The sequence below is a fragment of the Prosopis cineraria genome, unplaced genomic scaffold (assembly GCF_029017545.1).
Source record: "Prosopis cineraria cultivar Desert tree isolate PC_DT_omini unplaced genomic scaffold, ASM2901754v1 PC9, whole genome shotgun sequence".
Classification (NCBI taxonomy): domain Eukaryota; kingdom Viridiplantae; phylum Streptophyta; class Magnoliopsida; order Fabales; family Fabaceae; genus Prosopis; species Prosopis cineraria.
The window spans coordinates 17,454,249-17,469,750 of NW_026555340.1; the positions used below are offsets into that span (position 1 = coordinate 17,454,249).

Consider the following 15,502-nt stretch of genomic DNA (forward strand, 5'->3'; position numbering starts at 1 on the left):
AACACGTGGACCCACGTCACTTTCCCGCAAGCAATATTCAAAATGAAAACACATCGACGGTCGGATTTTCTTACACGTCATCTCGTCGTCGTCTCCAAAGTCAACCGCCAACCTCTGCTTTCTCTCCCTAGAGAACCTCTTTCTCTCACCAGAAAAAATTTTCCCCTCGGCTTCGTCGTTGTCGTTGCCAGGGAGGCGATCCATGTAGTTTGATTCGATTCTTTTCTTGCTCAGTGTGTGTGAGAGGGAGAGAGAGGGGGGGAAGGTTTCGTGAATCGGAGAAATGGGCGAGTCTTTCTTCGATCTTTGGGAATTTTTGAAGAAACCCTCGATAACCGAGACACTTGTTGACATTTTGCTATGCGCAGTCCCGATTTGGTTTGCTGTGATGGTTGGCTTGGTCATCGGCTGGTCATGGCGGCCCCGATGGAATAGTATCGTGTTCCTTGGTTTTCGGTGTAAGTTCCGGCTCCTCTGGACGGCTCCGCCGGGCTTTGGTGCTCGTCGGCTCTGGTTGGCATTCACAGCACTATCTGCTTTCTCCATTTGCCGCACGATTTGGTCGAATTTTAGAGGAAAGGGCAAAGGTCAAGCTGGGCAATCAGTGAATGTAGCGGCGGAGATATCCAAAACTGGGGAGGAAAGCAGTGAGGTTGCTGGGTAGGTTCTTAATGTCCGATATCTTTTACTGGCTACTCACTATCTTTTAATTGAGTATTTAGTCAAATTTACTCTGTTCTACGCTATGTTTGAAACATTTCCTTTTTTTTTAATGGATTATTGATTATTGATTTTCAATGAAACGATCGACCGTAATGAGGTCTTAGCCTGTTCAAATTTTGGATACTAAGAAAGGAGAAGCACACTTTGTTCGATCCCGGGTTTAAGTCATCTGTGCTTTAAGCCTTCCTTATTATCTATTGGGGGTGTTAGACTATGAATGTTCCTTGTTATCAGTCACTGTTCGTTATCCATATTACTCTAATCTGTGTATTGAGGTTTTGTTGTTAATCAATTTCTTATCCCTTTGTAATTAATTGTTCCTATCTGCAGAATAGCTGCTTAATATATTTGTAATTGTATTACCAGTGAAAGAATGAAGTTTTTTATTCTCGTCATAACTGGGTTATTGGACATTTACTAGGCCTGGTGTTAAAATTGGAGAGAAGGAGCATGATATCGTCAATCAGAATGATTTGGATCATCTCCTTTATCTTCTTGAAGGGAAGAATGGAACGATGGACTGGCAAAGTTTGATGCAGATTTCAACACCAAATATGTCATATCAAGTTTGGCGTCATCAACCTCAGGTTTCTGATTTTCAACTTTCAAGTTTTATCTCGTATGTTTCCTGTCTATATTAGATGACAACGTTCGTGCGTTCAGTATATGAGGAATTTGTATGGATTTATGAAGCTGAGCTATTGCTGCTTAATATTTGTAGTTGTTCCAATTTACTTTATATATATATATATATATTGATTGATTGATTGATTGATGATTTTGATTTTTAATTATCATTTACTTATATATATTAGTAGACCATTAGAATTATTTCTGCATCTGATGTTGAATTCGTTATCAGACAGGTCCTCTAGTTTACCAGAGTAAAACGGTCTTTGAAGATGCAACTCCAGAGTTGGTAAGGGATTTCTTCTGGGATGATGAGTTTCGCCTTAAATGGGATTCTATGCTTGCATACTGCAAAATATTGGAGGAATGCTCACATAATGGCATCATGTTTTCCCATTGGATAAAAAAGGTATTAGTCTAGAGGTATAAGATGCTTGCTTTTGAATTTGTTCAATGCAATCACTATTTCTTAATTTTTTTTTTCTTTCTATTTGCAGTTTCCATTTTTCTGTAGTGACCGAGAATATATAATTGCTCGAAGAATATGGGAGAGTGGAGATACATTCTATTGTGTTACAAAGGTACTAGTTGTTACCAACATTTTCTCCTATTTTATGGCCTTTTCCTCACTTTCTTTTCCTGTCACTACAGCAAACCTCCGCTGCTCTTCTATGTTCTATTATTGGATTTAAAAAAAAAAAAAATATCACTTGTTCAGAGACACTTCCAGCGGAAGGGGCTCTGTAGTTCTTCCTGAGAACAGTTGAATCAGCATGATTTATACTCAATACAATAGGAAATGCCAGCATTAATTATTATCCTATGGAAGATAAAAGCAAGTGTTGACCAATCAAGGATCTTGTCATTTTGTTAGGTTTAGTCTCAGAATGATAGAGTTGAAGTTTTAACAGGACAAAAGACAGCTTTCTTTTTCTTGTCATGAATGGCATGGCGCATGTGAAGATCCAAATCTATGTAGAGCTGCTTCCCACTGGAAGCCCATGGGGTAAAAAGGAAAGTGGAGAGAAATCCATTCATTTCTTCTTCTTCTTCTTCTTCCTTTTTTTTTTGTCCTTTTTCAGTTGACGACAGCCTTTTTGGGCTAACTTCATGAGAGGGGTGGAGTGGAAGATTATGTTTTTAGGCTCTACAAACATGTTCTTAATTTAGTTGCTACAAGTGTTAGATGACACTAAAATTTACCCAAGCTAGTTAAGCTATGGCAAATTTTGAGTAATTTTAGTGAAATTTTTCTGTAATAAACTATTGTCTGGTTTTTCCAATTAAGTTATACAGCTGGGATGATATATTGTGAAACAGTTATACATGCTCATCCGGTATATGTGGAATTGATAGAACTATAGAAGGGTTAGAGTACAGTTCCTTGCTATCAAGTTATATAAAATTATAACATTTAAATTTTCTTTTTAAAACATCCAATCGTGCAATACTAAGTTGTGTATATGAAAACTATATAATTGTCATATTTCAACCTGAGAACGTAAATAGTAAATATTTAAAAAAAAAAAAAAGCTGCATATAAGTTTTTCTTCTAAGGACTACCTAATACCTATATTTCCTTCCATGGTGCAACTTTCCATTTTTGTATTTCTTGGTTCTTGCCACACCTTCGCTTATTTCTATATCCTGTGGTCTGTATGATTTTGATATTTAATTGCATATTGTATCCTTTCTATGATGTAAAACAATGATTTAGAATTTTAGATTGCACTACGCACTCCATTAATGGCAAAATTTTCAATTCTAGTGATCAGGTGCTATTCTGTTGCCTTCACTATCCCTATACTAATCTCCCTCCTTCAATCACAAAATTTCTGAGTTCATTCATGTACACAGATATAATTTATTCCTTACAAGAAGGTCCATTGTTCATAGCAATTCATATAACATGCTTTTACTATCAATACTCCCATGACCAGTAGAAGTAGTTGTTTTGAATAAAAAAACGAATGCATAAAGTTTTTTCTGCTTAAACTTGAAGTTTCTTACCATTTGGGAGTATATTACAGGGGGTGCCGTATCCAAGTATACCCAAACGTGACAAGCCCAGACGAGTAGAGCACTATTTTTCTAGTTGGGTCATCAAGCCTGGTAAGATTTTGCTGTTATCATTATGTTGACAATAATGTGTTCGCTAGGAAACTTGACATCCCATTCACCACATTTTGATTCTTGATGCAGTTGAATCGCGCAAGGAGATGGCCAGCTGTCTGCATGCGAGGTAACCCTTTTACATTATGAAGACATGGGGATTCCAAAAGACGTAGAGAAGTTGGGAGCTCGACATATCATGTCTGGCGTTGTCAAGAAATTGCACTCTGGATTGAGAGCTTACCAGAATGATCGGAAAACCGAGGCTTCTCTGTCAAGATGTGCAGCGATGGCAAGGATAACCACCAAGCTTTCTTCTGTAAAAAGCCTGAATTCTTTAGGTCCTGCCAATGAGGAAGAGGAAGGTGAAGTCATGATTAGTAAAGCAAATCATAAGGATCATGGCATAGACTGGAAGTGGTTGGTTTTAGGAGGGACTGTTGCTCTGGTTTTGGGAATTCATGGTGGAGCAATAGGAAAAGGGTTATTATTGGGAGCAGGGCACAGACTTGCAAGGAGATGAGTGGCACAGAATCAGGCCATAGGAAAGTTTCATTTGTTATCTTCTTTTTGAAGATTCATCATGTGTCTCATTTTACCTGCGTATTCATTATGTTGATGTTGATTGCATTGCATGCATGCATGCATGCAAATGCATGCTTTACTCGATGTGTATGAAACTGCAATTGCATGGGTATGAAACTAAACGACTCAGGTGGAATCTGTTAGGGAATGAGGTTGAAATATGATAAAGTTGTTAGAAATTATAGAAACTAGATGATTGGCATGTGTATTGCACAAGGTCTCATATCAACTCATACTATAAACTATATTATGGGCCCTCGTGTTGCAGAGGCCCATGTAACAAAGTCACATTATTTGTAGTTTTTATAGCAGGAGAATGGCGATGAAGTCTCAAAAAGATGAATTAATGACAATAAAGTTTTTGACAAAATTTTCTTTAACATAAATTATAAATTTTAATTCAAATAATTATAAATTAGAATTTAAATTGTAAGATAATTGTTATATTTAAAATTTAAATATCATATTTATAATTAAAACATTTGAATTTACAAATGTTTGAATTGATATTTAAAATTAATTTTTTAAAAAAAATTGTTAGAGACTTAATTATTATTATTTTTTTTTTTTGAGGTTTAACTATTATTTTCTCTATGCAACTTTCTATAGATATATTTGATATATATAGATGATAAAATTAATATATAATTTATAAGTTACTATGAAACAAAGTTACCAATAAATAAAATCGTAACATCAACAGCAAAATTGGAACTGGGCTATGTCACTTTCGTTGCACTCAACAAAGATGCAGGGTTACTTTACTATTTGTGTTGCATGGCTTGAGCTTTTTCCTTTGTTTCGTTCATGCACGTATACAGTGGTGCCAGGATCTTAAATTATGAGATACAATATTTTTAAAATTAATATTTTAAAAACAATTTAAAAAAGTTTGAACCCAAAATCTTTAAAGTTGGATTAAGAGATGCAAAATATTGAAATACATAAATCTTTCTTATAATTTTTTCCAAACCTAAGGGTGCATTTGCCCCCTTTAGCTTCATTGTAGCGCCGCTCAGGTGTGCACACTTCTAAAGTGTTCTGTGTGTTTTTATTGAACCTAATTATTCATGCTACGTTGAAATTAATTTAAACACGATTAGTTTTACTTTGTCCTACTTCTTACAAATTTAAATGGTTATGTATAGATGCTATTCATCTTTCTTCTTTTTGTCAATTTTTGTACATATATTTATCTTAATGTCATCTTAATTAATACTTCATGTTTTATTACTATTAATTAAATCTTTTGATGTGGTTATTTGATTGGTCTATATTTGAGTATTGTCGGACTCAATTAGAGTGGTTTTTCAAAAGTATTTTCTACATTCATATATAATTCAAATTTAAAATTTCATATTCAGGTGGCTATAACCCCTTCTATTAGGATTAACATTGACTGTTTATTACTATTAAATTTTGTAGCTCTATCCAACCAGTGGAACTTATTTTCTAGTTCTAATAAACTATTGTTTATTGATGTTTATAAACTTGACCACCCTCAATGAAGTTTAAACTTCAAAAAAATTCAACATATATTTGTCAATGCCTTGACTTTTTCTTATATTTTTAGTTTATGATCACTTCTATAGCCAGATTTTACTTCCATGCATTCTTTTTTATTTTTGTGGGGTTCAATTAAATAATATATATATATATTTTCTCATCCTTTTTATAAAAAATTTTTATATGTTCTTTTGGTCTTATTTAAGTAGAGTCGGGGTTTGAATTGATTGGCCCTTTTAAACTCAATTATATCTCACGGGTCCATTTTGCATAAATTGGCCTTGGCCCTAAGAGCGTCAGCCTTATTTTTTTCATTCTTTAAATTAAAAATCTAAAAAAATATTTAAAATCCAAAAAAAATTACAAATAACATTAAATCTAGAAAAAATAAGTTTAAATCAATCCACACAATAATAAATTTAAGTCTAATAAAAAATAATAACATTCCAAAATCAACTATATAACAATTAGACTTTGCTAATATCATCAACTAAATGTTGATGATTTTTATTGTTATTAATGTTAAAATAATTTGATCCTTCTCCTTCTTGAGCTTCATCAATGGCTATAGTTTTCTTTTACTATGGTGTTTATTTTTTACATATTGAATTTAATATATATATATATATATAAGGGCCTATAAGGTCGGCCCTTTTATTTTCGAGCTTAAAAAGGCTTTTTTTTAAGTCTAATTTATTATTTTTCACCTTAAAGTAAGAGCCTAACATTGAATTTTCATATTTAAAAGAGCTGGTTTGACAAGCTCTGCCATAATTGACAATTCTATATTTGAGAAAAACAAATATTTTTTCATTTAATGCATTTATTTAAAAAATTATTTTATACTCTAATTAAGAATTGAACCACCAGTTAAAGTTCTTACTATCATTATTAAATAAATGAGTCAATTTGTGAAAATAAAATTTGATCTCTAATGTATTTATAGCTTTTAAATGAATGTGAGAGAATCTTATTAAAATGATTTAATTGATATAATTTATATGTACAATAATATTTTTTTTTCAAATTATAAAATATTTTTGAAAAAAATCTCATGTACCAACAAACTTTATTAAATATATTTAACAATCTTATTCTTTTAAAATAAAAATATAAGCTTTTAAAAACTCTCTTCATTTAATATATTTAAACAAAAAAATGGAAATTAAATAGAAAAGTATTAAAATTAATTTATTAAACTCTCTTCATAATATTTTTCCTCCTCTCCTCTCCAAACCCTTCCCTTTAAAATAGGGGGTTATTATCTTAACACAACTACTGAGTTTATGAGAATTTTAAAATATTTTAAGCTTTGTTAGATTGTTAAGTTACCTAAAATCAATATATATTTTGATTTCATAAAAACTTTATCCCTTATTGATCATAATCTGTTTGACATGTCTTCTCTCTAAATATATCAAGAAAATTAAGGAGCTCACCTTGAACAATTAAGAAATCACTTTTGACTATATTTATTGAGAAGCGAGTAAACGCGCCAACTTATTAGCTCATCAGACTTTGAGAGACAGTTTCAATATTATGATTTTGGATAACCCACCTCTTGATTGCATCAATTTTATGATTTCAAATATGACGGATTTTCCATGGCTTTGGGGAGATGGAATAAAATTTTGTCGTATGGGGACTAATTTATCCCTGATATATTTTGATAATCCAGAAAAGCCCATCCCTAATAAAATCTAATCACTTCATTGTCTTCCTCCTCCGGACCCTACCATTTCTCTCGCACCATTCTCAACCGTGACCAGTGACCTGCAATAGTGTTCGTTGCTGTCGCAACTCACCTCGCCGACGCCGTCCACATCTCGGTTACCGTTTCCCTTCAGGTTTCGCGTTAGCCCCTCTGTTGTTCTGTTTGTTTATTAGATTCCGTTCATATCCAAAGGCCTGTCGTACATGAAAGCTTTGCAAATAGTATTCCGTTCATCATATAGACGCAAGCCAATGACTACTGAGTACAACTAATTTATTTACAAATAATGCATCACTTTGCTTGGGAGTCCATCAATATTCCAACCATTAGCTTAATTAATAAACATATGTCATATTTGGTAGTATTGAACAGCATTTTGTGTAAAGTTATGCAAAAGTCTTTCAGTCCTGTCCAGTTCAATCCAACTCGAGATGATTTCAGTCTTGTTCGATCCGTATAGATACTGATTCTTCAAGATCAAAAAGACTGAAAAGATCAGACTATTTCTTCGGATTGGACTAGATAAGAAGCTAGGCATCTGGACCACTTGTTCCAATCCAATCCTATTAATTTTTTATTATAATTATAATTAATTTATTTTGACAAATGTTTGAAATGTAATTGATCCTAAGAAGATGATTATATGAAAATTTATTGAGCTTGTTTCTAAATTATTATTGTAATGTAGTATTGTTAAATTTTCTTGAGTGCTATTTTTGTTAAAGTTATAAATTTAAATTATTTGAACTCTAACAAAATATTTTTTTCTTATTATGAAAAATTATTATGAATTTATTATTATTATAAGTGTTTTTACTATCTTAATTGAGTTTATTATGTTGAAATGGATTATTGCCTTTCATGGAATAAAAAGGGCAAAAAAAAAAGATAAGTGAGTACTGGACTGACAAAATCAGTTTCCCAATCCTATGAACTAAGTCTAATCCTGTTAATTTTTGAGTTATTATTGAACAAGACTAAACTATGGGTTGCCTAACCTAATTCTTTTATAAAAGAGACCTCAAGTTAAGGTGAAGTTCAGTACTGTCCTGTCTTTTGTGCAATCCTAATTCTACATGTCTAGCTATTACCTAAGGGCTGTTAGTATTGATTATGAAAATAATCGATTAAATAGTTAATTTTAATCATAATTGATTATGTTATAACACAATCTGTTTGAATACTATTTTTTTAAAATTAATTATAGCAGAATTGAAGATGTTTGGATGATTTATTTAAAATTAATTTTAATCGTATAAATTATCATAAAAGACATTATTTTTTAAAATTAAATTATTGATAAATTTGTATATAATATTGTTAAATTTGTTAAATTTTATTTAAAAAGTAAAATATATTATTTAAATTATATATCTGATTAAATAAAAAATTTAAATTATATTAATATTAACAATTTTAATTTACATAAATAAATAATTCAATTTGAATAAATTTAATAAAAGAGAAAAATTTAATTCTTAAATACTAAACATCCATTTTATAATAACTAATGAAGATGATAATATACAAGTTGATCTCTAATGACATCATGAATATAAGTCACATCTGATAAAGATGTTAAACACCATCTAAAATTTTGACAACATAAAAAATGTAGCAATGTAAAAATGATGCATAATCTCTTTCTTTCTAGGCTTTTGTAACAATCTTTGTAATGACCTTTAATTTTAAATTAAATTAAATTAATTTTTCTTTACCAATTAATATTTTATTTTAATTAATTTTATAATAATACTAAGTGGAGGGTGATGGTTGACAGAAATTTATACTAATAATTTTTTTGAAGATTTAAAGTTTGAATTCTATTATAAAAAAAATGGAAGAGAATAAAATTTAGTTTTATTTTTATTAAATTTTGTACCTTTTGTATAATTTTTTCTTCTTAAGCCTTTCTTATAATTTTCTTACATGCCTTTATAATATCACCGTAAAAGTTGCCTCTTGCAGCTTTGGAAGAAAATTAATTTTTCCAAAAAAATCAATTTTTTTGGAATATTAGTGTTTGAGTAATTATTTGAAAAATTGATTTTTTAACTCCAAAAATCAATTTTCTTCCGTATCCAAATACGCACTAAGTAGACAAAGCTGACAACTTAGATAATATGATTCAACGTCTCTAGCATTGAAATGTGATTGAATTTGTAAGTTATAATTGCATCAAGTTGCTGTCTTTTTGTTAAAATTAAATTAATGGGCATTCTACTTGTCTGTTCCGTTTTCTTTGCTGTCTTTGTAGGCTATAATGGCATCAATTTGCTTTCCTTCTAGTTTCCATATATCTTATGCTTTCTAAAAAGTAACAGATGGTAAGTGGGGTAACTTAACTTGGACTATTCAATGAAAATTATAGAATGACTAGAAAAAAAGATGTTAGAAACAAACACTGCCACCAGTGAACAATAAAACTTAGCTTGGATTAGTAATATGGATGAACATTTGATTGATGCTTTTCTTTATGAGCACAATCATGATGGCAAAGTGAATGGGACATTCACTAATACTATTTATGACAACATTGTGAGAGAAATGATTGCTTTATTTAAGAACAAAATTGACAAGGAAAAAGTTAAAAATAGTTAGAAGACATTAAAGAAAAACTTCTCAAAAGTTTTTGCCATATTCAAAAATGGCATGAGTGGGTTTGCTTGGAATCCAGATGCTTGTTAATGGGATGCAGAGCCCAAGTTTGGGATAGTTTGATTGAGGTGAGATTGCTTTTTATTTGTGTTTCTCTTTGGTTATTGTTATTGTTGTTGAATACCTTATTTTTACTAATAACTTGCTTTTTTAGGTTAAACCAAAAGCAACACATTAGAGAAATACACATTTCCCTAATTATCAAAAGATGGTTACACTTTATGGATATGATAGAGCCTCTGTGAAAAGATCTTGATTAACTTTGAGATAAGAAAATAATCACATATATCCATCCAACCAAAGATAATGGTTGAAATTGTTGATGAGTTTGACAATCTTATATCACTATTAAAAAAATATAAATTAGTGAGAGATCGTCTGTTCCTTTTTAAAATATTAAATTAGCAAAATAATTAATGAAAGATATTGATTTCATAACTTGACTTAAAATTAGCTAGGAAAATAATGAGGAACTGTCAATCTTTCTTTAAAGTAAGAGAATTAGCGATGCAAATAGCGAGGGATTGTCAATCCCTCTCTAAAATAAAATAATTAGTGAGGAATTCTATCCCTAACTAATTATTGCAAATTTAATTAGATATTTAATTATTTTTAATTATATATTAATTATTTTTATTTAAAAATTAACTAAAATATTGTTAATAAAATTATTTAATATTTAATATTTTATTTATTTTAAGTTGGTTTTCATTAATAAAATAATATTTTATTGAAAATATAATGTAAAGAATAATTTAAATAAAATATAAATATTTTTAACATATTAATAATTGAAATAAAATCTAATATGTATATATGTGTGTATTTTTATAGTATTTTATTTGATATATTTATATAGTTAAATAATATATATTTAATTTCTTATATAATGACTGTAAGTGCCTTTCAGTTTAACTGATAAAAAAAAGAGCATAAAGCTTGGAAAGTATGAGTCAAGGGTTCAAGTCTTGATTTTGATATAAATATAATGAATATATAATATAATAAGAAGCAAGTGATATGGTGTAAGATGAAAAATGACATGTTATGAGTTGTTGCACATGTGGTGGCTGATAGGACACAAGATTGTTGGTGAAATGTCACAAGTTAACGCATATATGACGGGTAATGTGACATTACTATTTTTAAATATAGGCATATTTTTAGCAAGGGACTAATCCCTCACTAAATTATCAAATTTTGAATATATTAGCCAGGGATTAGCAAGAGATTTAGTCCAATTGAATTCCTCACTAAGTATTGAGGGAAATACGATTCCTTGTTAAATTTAGTGAATCTTTTTTAACTACAAATTTAACGAGGAACAAAATCCCTTACTAAAACGTAATTTAGTTAGAGAAAATGGCATTTAGTGAGAGATTGGTGTATCTTAAAATGATATTGCTTTGGAAAACTTTCTAATTGAGGATTATTCCTTTGAAATAAACAATGCAAGTAACAAGAAGAGCAAACAAGGATCAACATTCAAACAGAAAAAAATTGAATATTTTGCTAGAATTGATGGAGCTATGGTTGAGGTTGCAAATGTGATTAAAGAAAGAAACGCTATATTAAAAAGAAACAATGCCTACCAATTGCAGGAGAAGCAGCTTTGAACATGATTGAAGAAAGTGGGTGTAACACAGACAAGATTTCTACTATATATTGCTTCCTCATCAATGATCTTACGAAGCTTAGAGAGCTATCATTGTTTGTCCACTAAGAGCACGCAAGATAGTCATTATGAGCATGTTTTTTGGTTATTAGATTAGCATGTGGCTGCATATTTAAACTACTATTTTGTTGATATATTTGCATTCTCCATGATTTAGTCCTTCTATAAACAAGATGTTTCTTTTTTATCATGGCATTTGTTCATGTCATGATTTTAATATTTTGTTGTATGCTCTTTAATTGAGCACTACATTCCCCACTTTTTGTAGACTAAATGGTAGATCATGCACTTTTTGTAGACTAAATGGTAGATCATGCAACTGATATATATAGTTATAACATATAATTAATTGCAAGTTCTAATTGGTCCAATTTTATTATATATATTTAATGCATGTAGTTATAGCTTCTAATTGATTATTATATATATTTTTAAACATTTACATTAATAAATATATATAACTATATTAACTATATAATTCGAATTATATTTATATATTATGATTATAATTTAACTTACATCCTAGTTTTGTCCTGATATTTTTAAAATTCACAGATATATTTTATTTAATATTTAAAAAGTAAGAAAAAATAATGTTAATAAGGTACAGATATAATTATTTATGTGTAATTATTTTTATTTCTCTCCGTCAGTTAAAATCTCTCCCCTTCTCTCTCATTAAACCAAACAGACTGTAAATCATTTTCCCCGCCCGCACTTCGACCGAGCGCGATTCAGGCCGCCAAGATCTGAGATCGACCTGCCGCCGCTCTTCTGCTTCCTTTACTGCAGGGTCGAGTCCTTCTCGTTCTCTGTGAGTTTCGCTTCACCTTACCGCGACTGGTTCACTCCACGGCCACCGTGTTTCTAATAGACCGTCTCTGCACGACCTAGTCCGTGCACTTGCAGTCTTGCTCTCGCGGCGGAAGACCGAAGCTGCCAAGCTGGTAAAGTGGAATATGTTCTTTCCTATTCTAATAAATTTTTGTTGGTCTTAGCTATAGCATCTACAAACTGCAATTCATATGATTATTTGATTCTTTCTAAAACGGAGCATCTGTTTCCTATTGTAATGCTCTTCTGTTGTATTCACTATCTGATATGTTGCATTAACAATGCTTTGTTTTATTAATAATTTCATTGTCGTCTGAACTTAAGATGAATCCAGTTTGATTTGGAATTCTGACAATATTCATATTTATTTGGTAGACTTAAAAATAGAGACTTTCTGTTGATAGTCTTAAATAATTTTAATTTTAGAATTTTGGTTTATATAATATAAAGGATCACTGGAGTCTCTATGAGGTACTTGAGAGAGTTGTAGTGACATGTTATGAAATACTCCCTCACTTTCTTATTGCAAGGCACTTTTAATCAAGAAAAGTGAGGTTTTTTTCCCTTGATATCATTCCTTTTTTTAACCATTAATAATACAATGATACGATTATATTAAATACTTATATGTTATTAAAAAAAGGGTAACATTGAAAAAAGTAGTTCAACCATTGCAGGGTGTCTTACATTTTGGACAAAAAAATTCTTCTACAAAGTGTCCTATAAGTAAGAGTAGAGGGAGTAAATTAGATGGGCTGGACCACTTGAGAGCTCCAAGAATGAAAATACACCTTATTCATTTGGCCGCCTGATAGCTCACTTCCATTCCTATTTATGCATACTTCCACAAGATACAAACAAGTAAATCAATCCATCTTTTTTTAATTTTCATTTCCAACAATTTTGAAATATTTTGTTGTTCAACACATGCTGTTATTGCTTTTATTTTTGAATTTGCATTAGAAATAAATAATTTTGAAAAAATATTTTCAATTGTCAAAATTTATTTCAATAAAATTATTTGTGCAAGAAAAAAGCAACCAAGAAACTTATACTTTTTTTAAATAATTAGTTTGTTCTTTCTCTCTGTTTTGTTTGCCTCTCTCTTTAGAAAGAATGAAAGGATGATGATTCTGGCATTTTTTGGGGTCTGAATGCTTTTGTTTGTCAAATTGAAGTGGAGTACTTCTAGGGTCAAAGAGAAAGCGTTGCCAACCCTTTACAGAGCTTTGCCAAGGGAAGAGAAAAGCCATGAATGCGCCAGATCGTTACGAGCGATTTGTCGTCCCTGAAGGCACCAAAAAGTAATTTGATTATCTACTTTTTTCCATTTTCCTGTTCATCTGATTTGATTATTTTCCCTTTTGTTATATATTAAGGGTCTCTTACGAGCGGGACACCAAGATCATCAATGCTGCATCCTTCACTATTGAGAGAGAGGACCATACAATAGGAAATATTCTTCGCATGTATTAGTTTTATCTTTCAGTTATATTTTCCAAGTTGCTTTTTTCGTTACTGTCTGTTAATGTTCATCAATATAAATACTAACTCTTGTTTGTATTTTTGTTGTGATCAGGCAATTGCATAGAGACCCTAATGTGTTGTTTGCCGGATACAAGCTTCCTCATCCTCTTCAATACAAAATCATTGTCAGGGTCAGTATTTCTTGCATTTAATTGCTAATGAATGGCTATTGATGTTTGCATTTGTATTTTTTCCCCATGCATGATTAGCATTTGTGAACAGCGCAAAATGTTTGTTGATTGAGTTCAAAAGCAATGTCAATTGAATTTTAATCTGTGCATCTGGAGATATGTTAATGTTTGCCTTTAGTCTTGGAGGTAGTATAAAAATTCATTTCTCAATAATTGAATCAATAAATCATTAATTTTTTTTTATTGCTTCATTTTCAGATCCATACCACAAGTCAGTCTTCACCAATGCAGGCATATAATCAGGCTATTAATGATCTTGACAGGGAACTAGATCAGTTGAAGAATGCCTTTGAGGTGTGATAAGTGTTTTTTGTTATTGTGTTGTTAACCGTGCATCCAAGCTCAATGACATCATTAATGTTTGGTTTTCATCATTTGACCTTAGGGATGATATTAGTTGCAAAGTCGAGTTCATTACTTATGTACACTGAATATAAAACATCAGATATCAATAGGCTAGGCTAGGCTTGTTACATGGATTTCATTTGCGTATTTGTTCTTTCCATATTTGCTCACTTATACTTATGGAATAATTGTTGATCAATTGAAATTCAACCTTCAAAACTCATTCTGCATCAAGAATTTCTTTGGTACCAAACCCATTTTGTTGAATACCATGGCAACTAATAGTCAAATTTAATTGCAGGCAGAGATGCTAAAGTTTTCAAGGGATTATTGATGGGCATTTCACATGCTCATGAAAGTATGATAGCGTTGTGCAGATGTAAGGATTGTGGGTTCTTGTTTGTCTTCCCCCGGTGGGGATGGGCATCTAATTGTGTATTGCATGGGACTAGTTAGGAAGATTGTGTTTTATTTTGAAACTTTTCATGTCTGTGAAATTATAATTTTAGTGTTTTGGAATGTATAATATAAAGGATCACTGGACTCCTTAAATAATCCTAAACCACATGAATGACCAACTGGAGAGTTTTTGTCTCGACCTATTTTGAAATGAAGAGGGATTCCAATTATTTATTTGGCCATTTGATAGAGTTTTGTCATAATTCCATCCTAGTTGTCGATACATCCTAGTTATGGGTGCGTGTTGTCAGAAGTGTCTATTTTCCTAAGGAGGTTTTCATTGATGCTATAAAGGGGTCTAAAGCTTCCTGGATCTGGTCTAGTATTATTGAGGGTAGAGATTGCTTAAAGAAGAATTTGCGCTGGGATATTAGGGATATCAAATGTTGAATTTCCTGTGAAGCCTAAAGATAATCATTCGTTTATTTCTTATTGTTAATGTTAGTAGCCACTTCCTGGTCCTGTTCTAATGCTATTATCAAGATTCCCCCTTGCCAAAGAATGGAATAAAAGATACACTTGTATGGACTCCAGGAATGGTAT

At 31.0% G+C, this 15,502-nt stretch overlaps 2 protein-coding genes across 3 annotated transcripts; both read left to right on the plus strand.

The window, feature by feature from the left end:
- The first annotated feature begins 108 nt into the window (after positions 1-108).
- On the plus strand, positions 109-4,252 carry LOC129321098 (uncharacterized). The gene is given in 7 exon segments (XM_054966834.1): positions 109-660; positions 1,145-1,310; positions 1,586-1,762; positions 1,851-1,934; positions 3,384-3,465; positions 3,556-3,569; positions 3,572-4,252. Coding segments are annotated over 7 exon segments (1,317 nt in total). The 5' UTR covers positions 109-283; the 3' UTR covers positions 3,989-4,252.
- An 8,021-nt stretch (positions 4,253-12,273) lies between these two features.
- On the plus strand, positions 12,274-15,129 carry LOC129320654 (DNA-directed RNA polymerases II, IV and V subunit 11). Of its 2 annotated transcripts, none has more exons than XM_054966197.1 (6): positions 12,274-12,550; positions 13,549-13,741; positions 13,817-13,906; positions 14,017-14,095; positions 14,354-14,449; positions 14,802-15,129. In XM_054966197.1, the coding sequence occupies exons 2-6, from the start codon at positions 13,689-13,691 to the stop codon at positions 14,832-14,834; spliced, it is 351 nt and encodes a 116-aa protein (XP_054822172.1). In that variant the 5' UTR covers positions 12,274-12,550; positions 13,549-13,688; the 3' UTR covers positions 14,835-15,129. The 2 variants fall into 2 exon arrangements, with proteins under 2 accessions (XP_054822172.1, XP_054822171.1); XM_054966196.1 differs by having other exon boundaries at positions 12,275-12,550; positions 13,616-13,741.
- The last annotated feature ends 373 nt before the right edge of the window (positions 15,130-15,502 follow it).

What these genes read in the sequence shown, in the direction of transcription:
- LOC129320654 (XM_054966197.1), top strand. Translation starts at nt 13,689, where the DNA reads ATGAATGCGCCAGATCGTTACGAGCGATTTGTCGTCCCTGAAGGCACC. An exon ending in GTCCCTGAAGGCACCAAAAA is followed by an intron (nt 13,742 to 13,816) that starts GTAATTTGATTA and finishes TTATATATTAAG; the next exon opens with GGTCTCTTACGAGCGGGACA. An exon ending in ATAGGAAATATTCTTCGCAT is followed by an intron (nt 13,907 to 14,016) that starts GTATTAGTTTTA and finishes TGTTGTGATCAG; the next exon opens with GCAATTGCATAGAGACCCTA.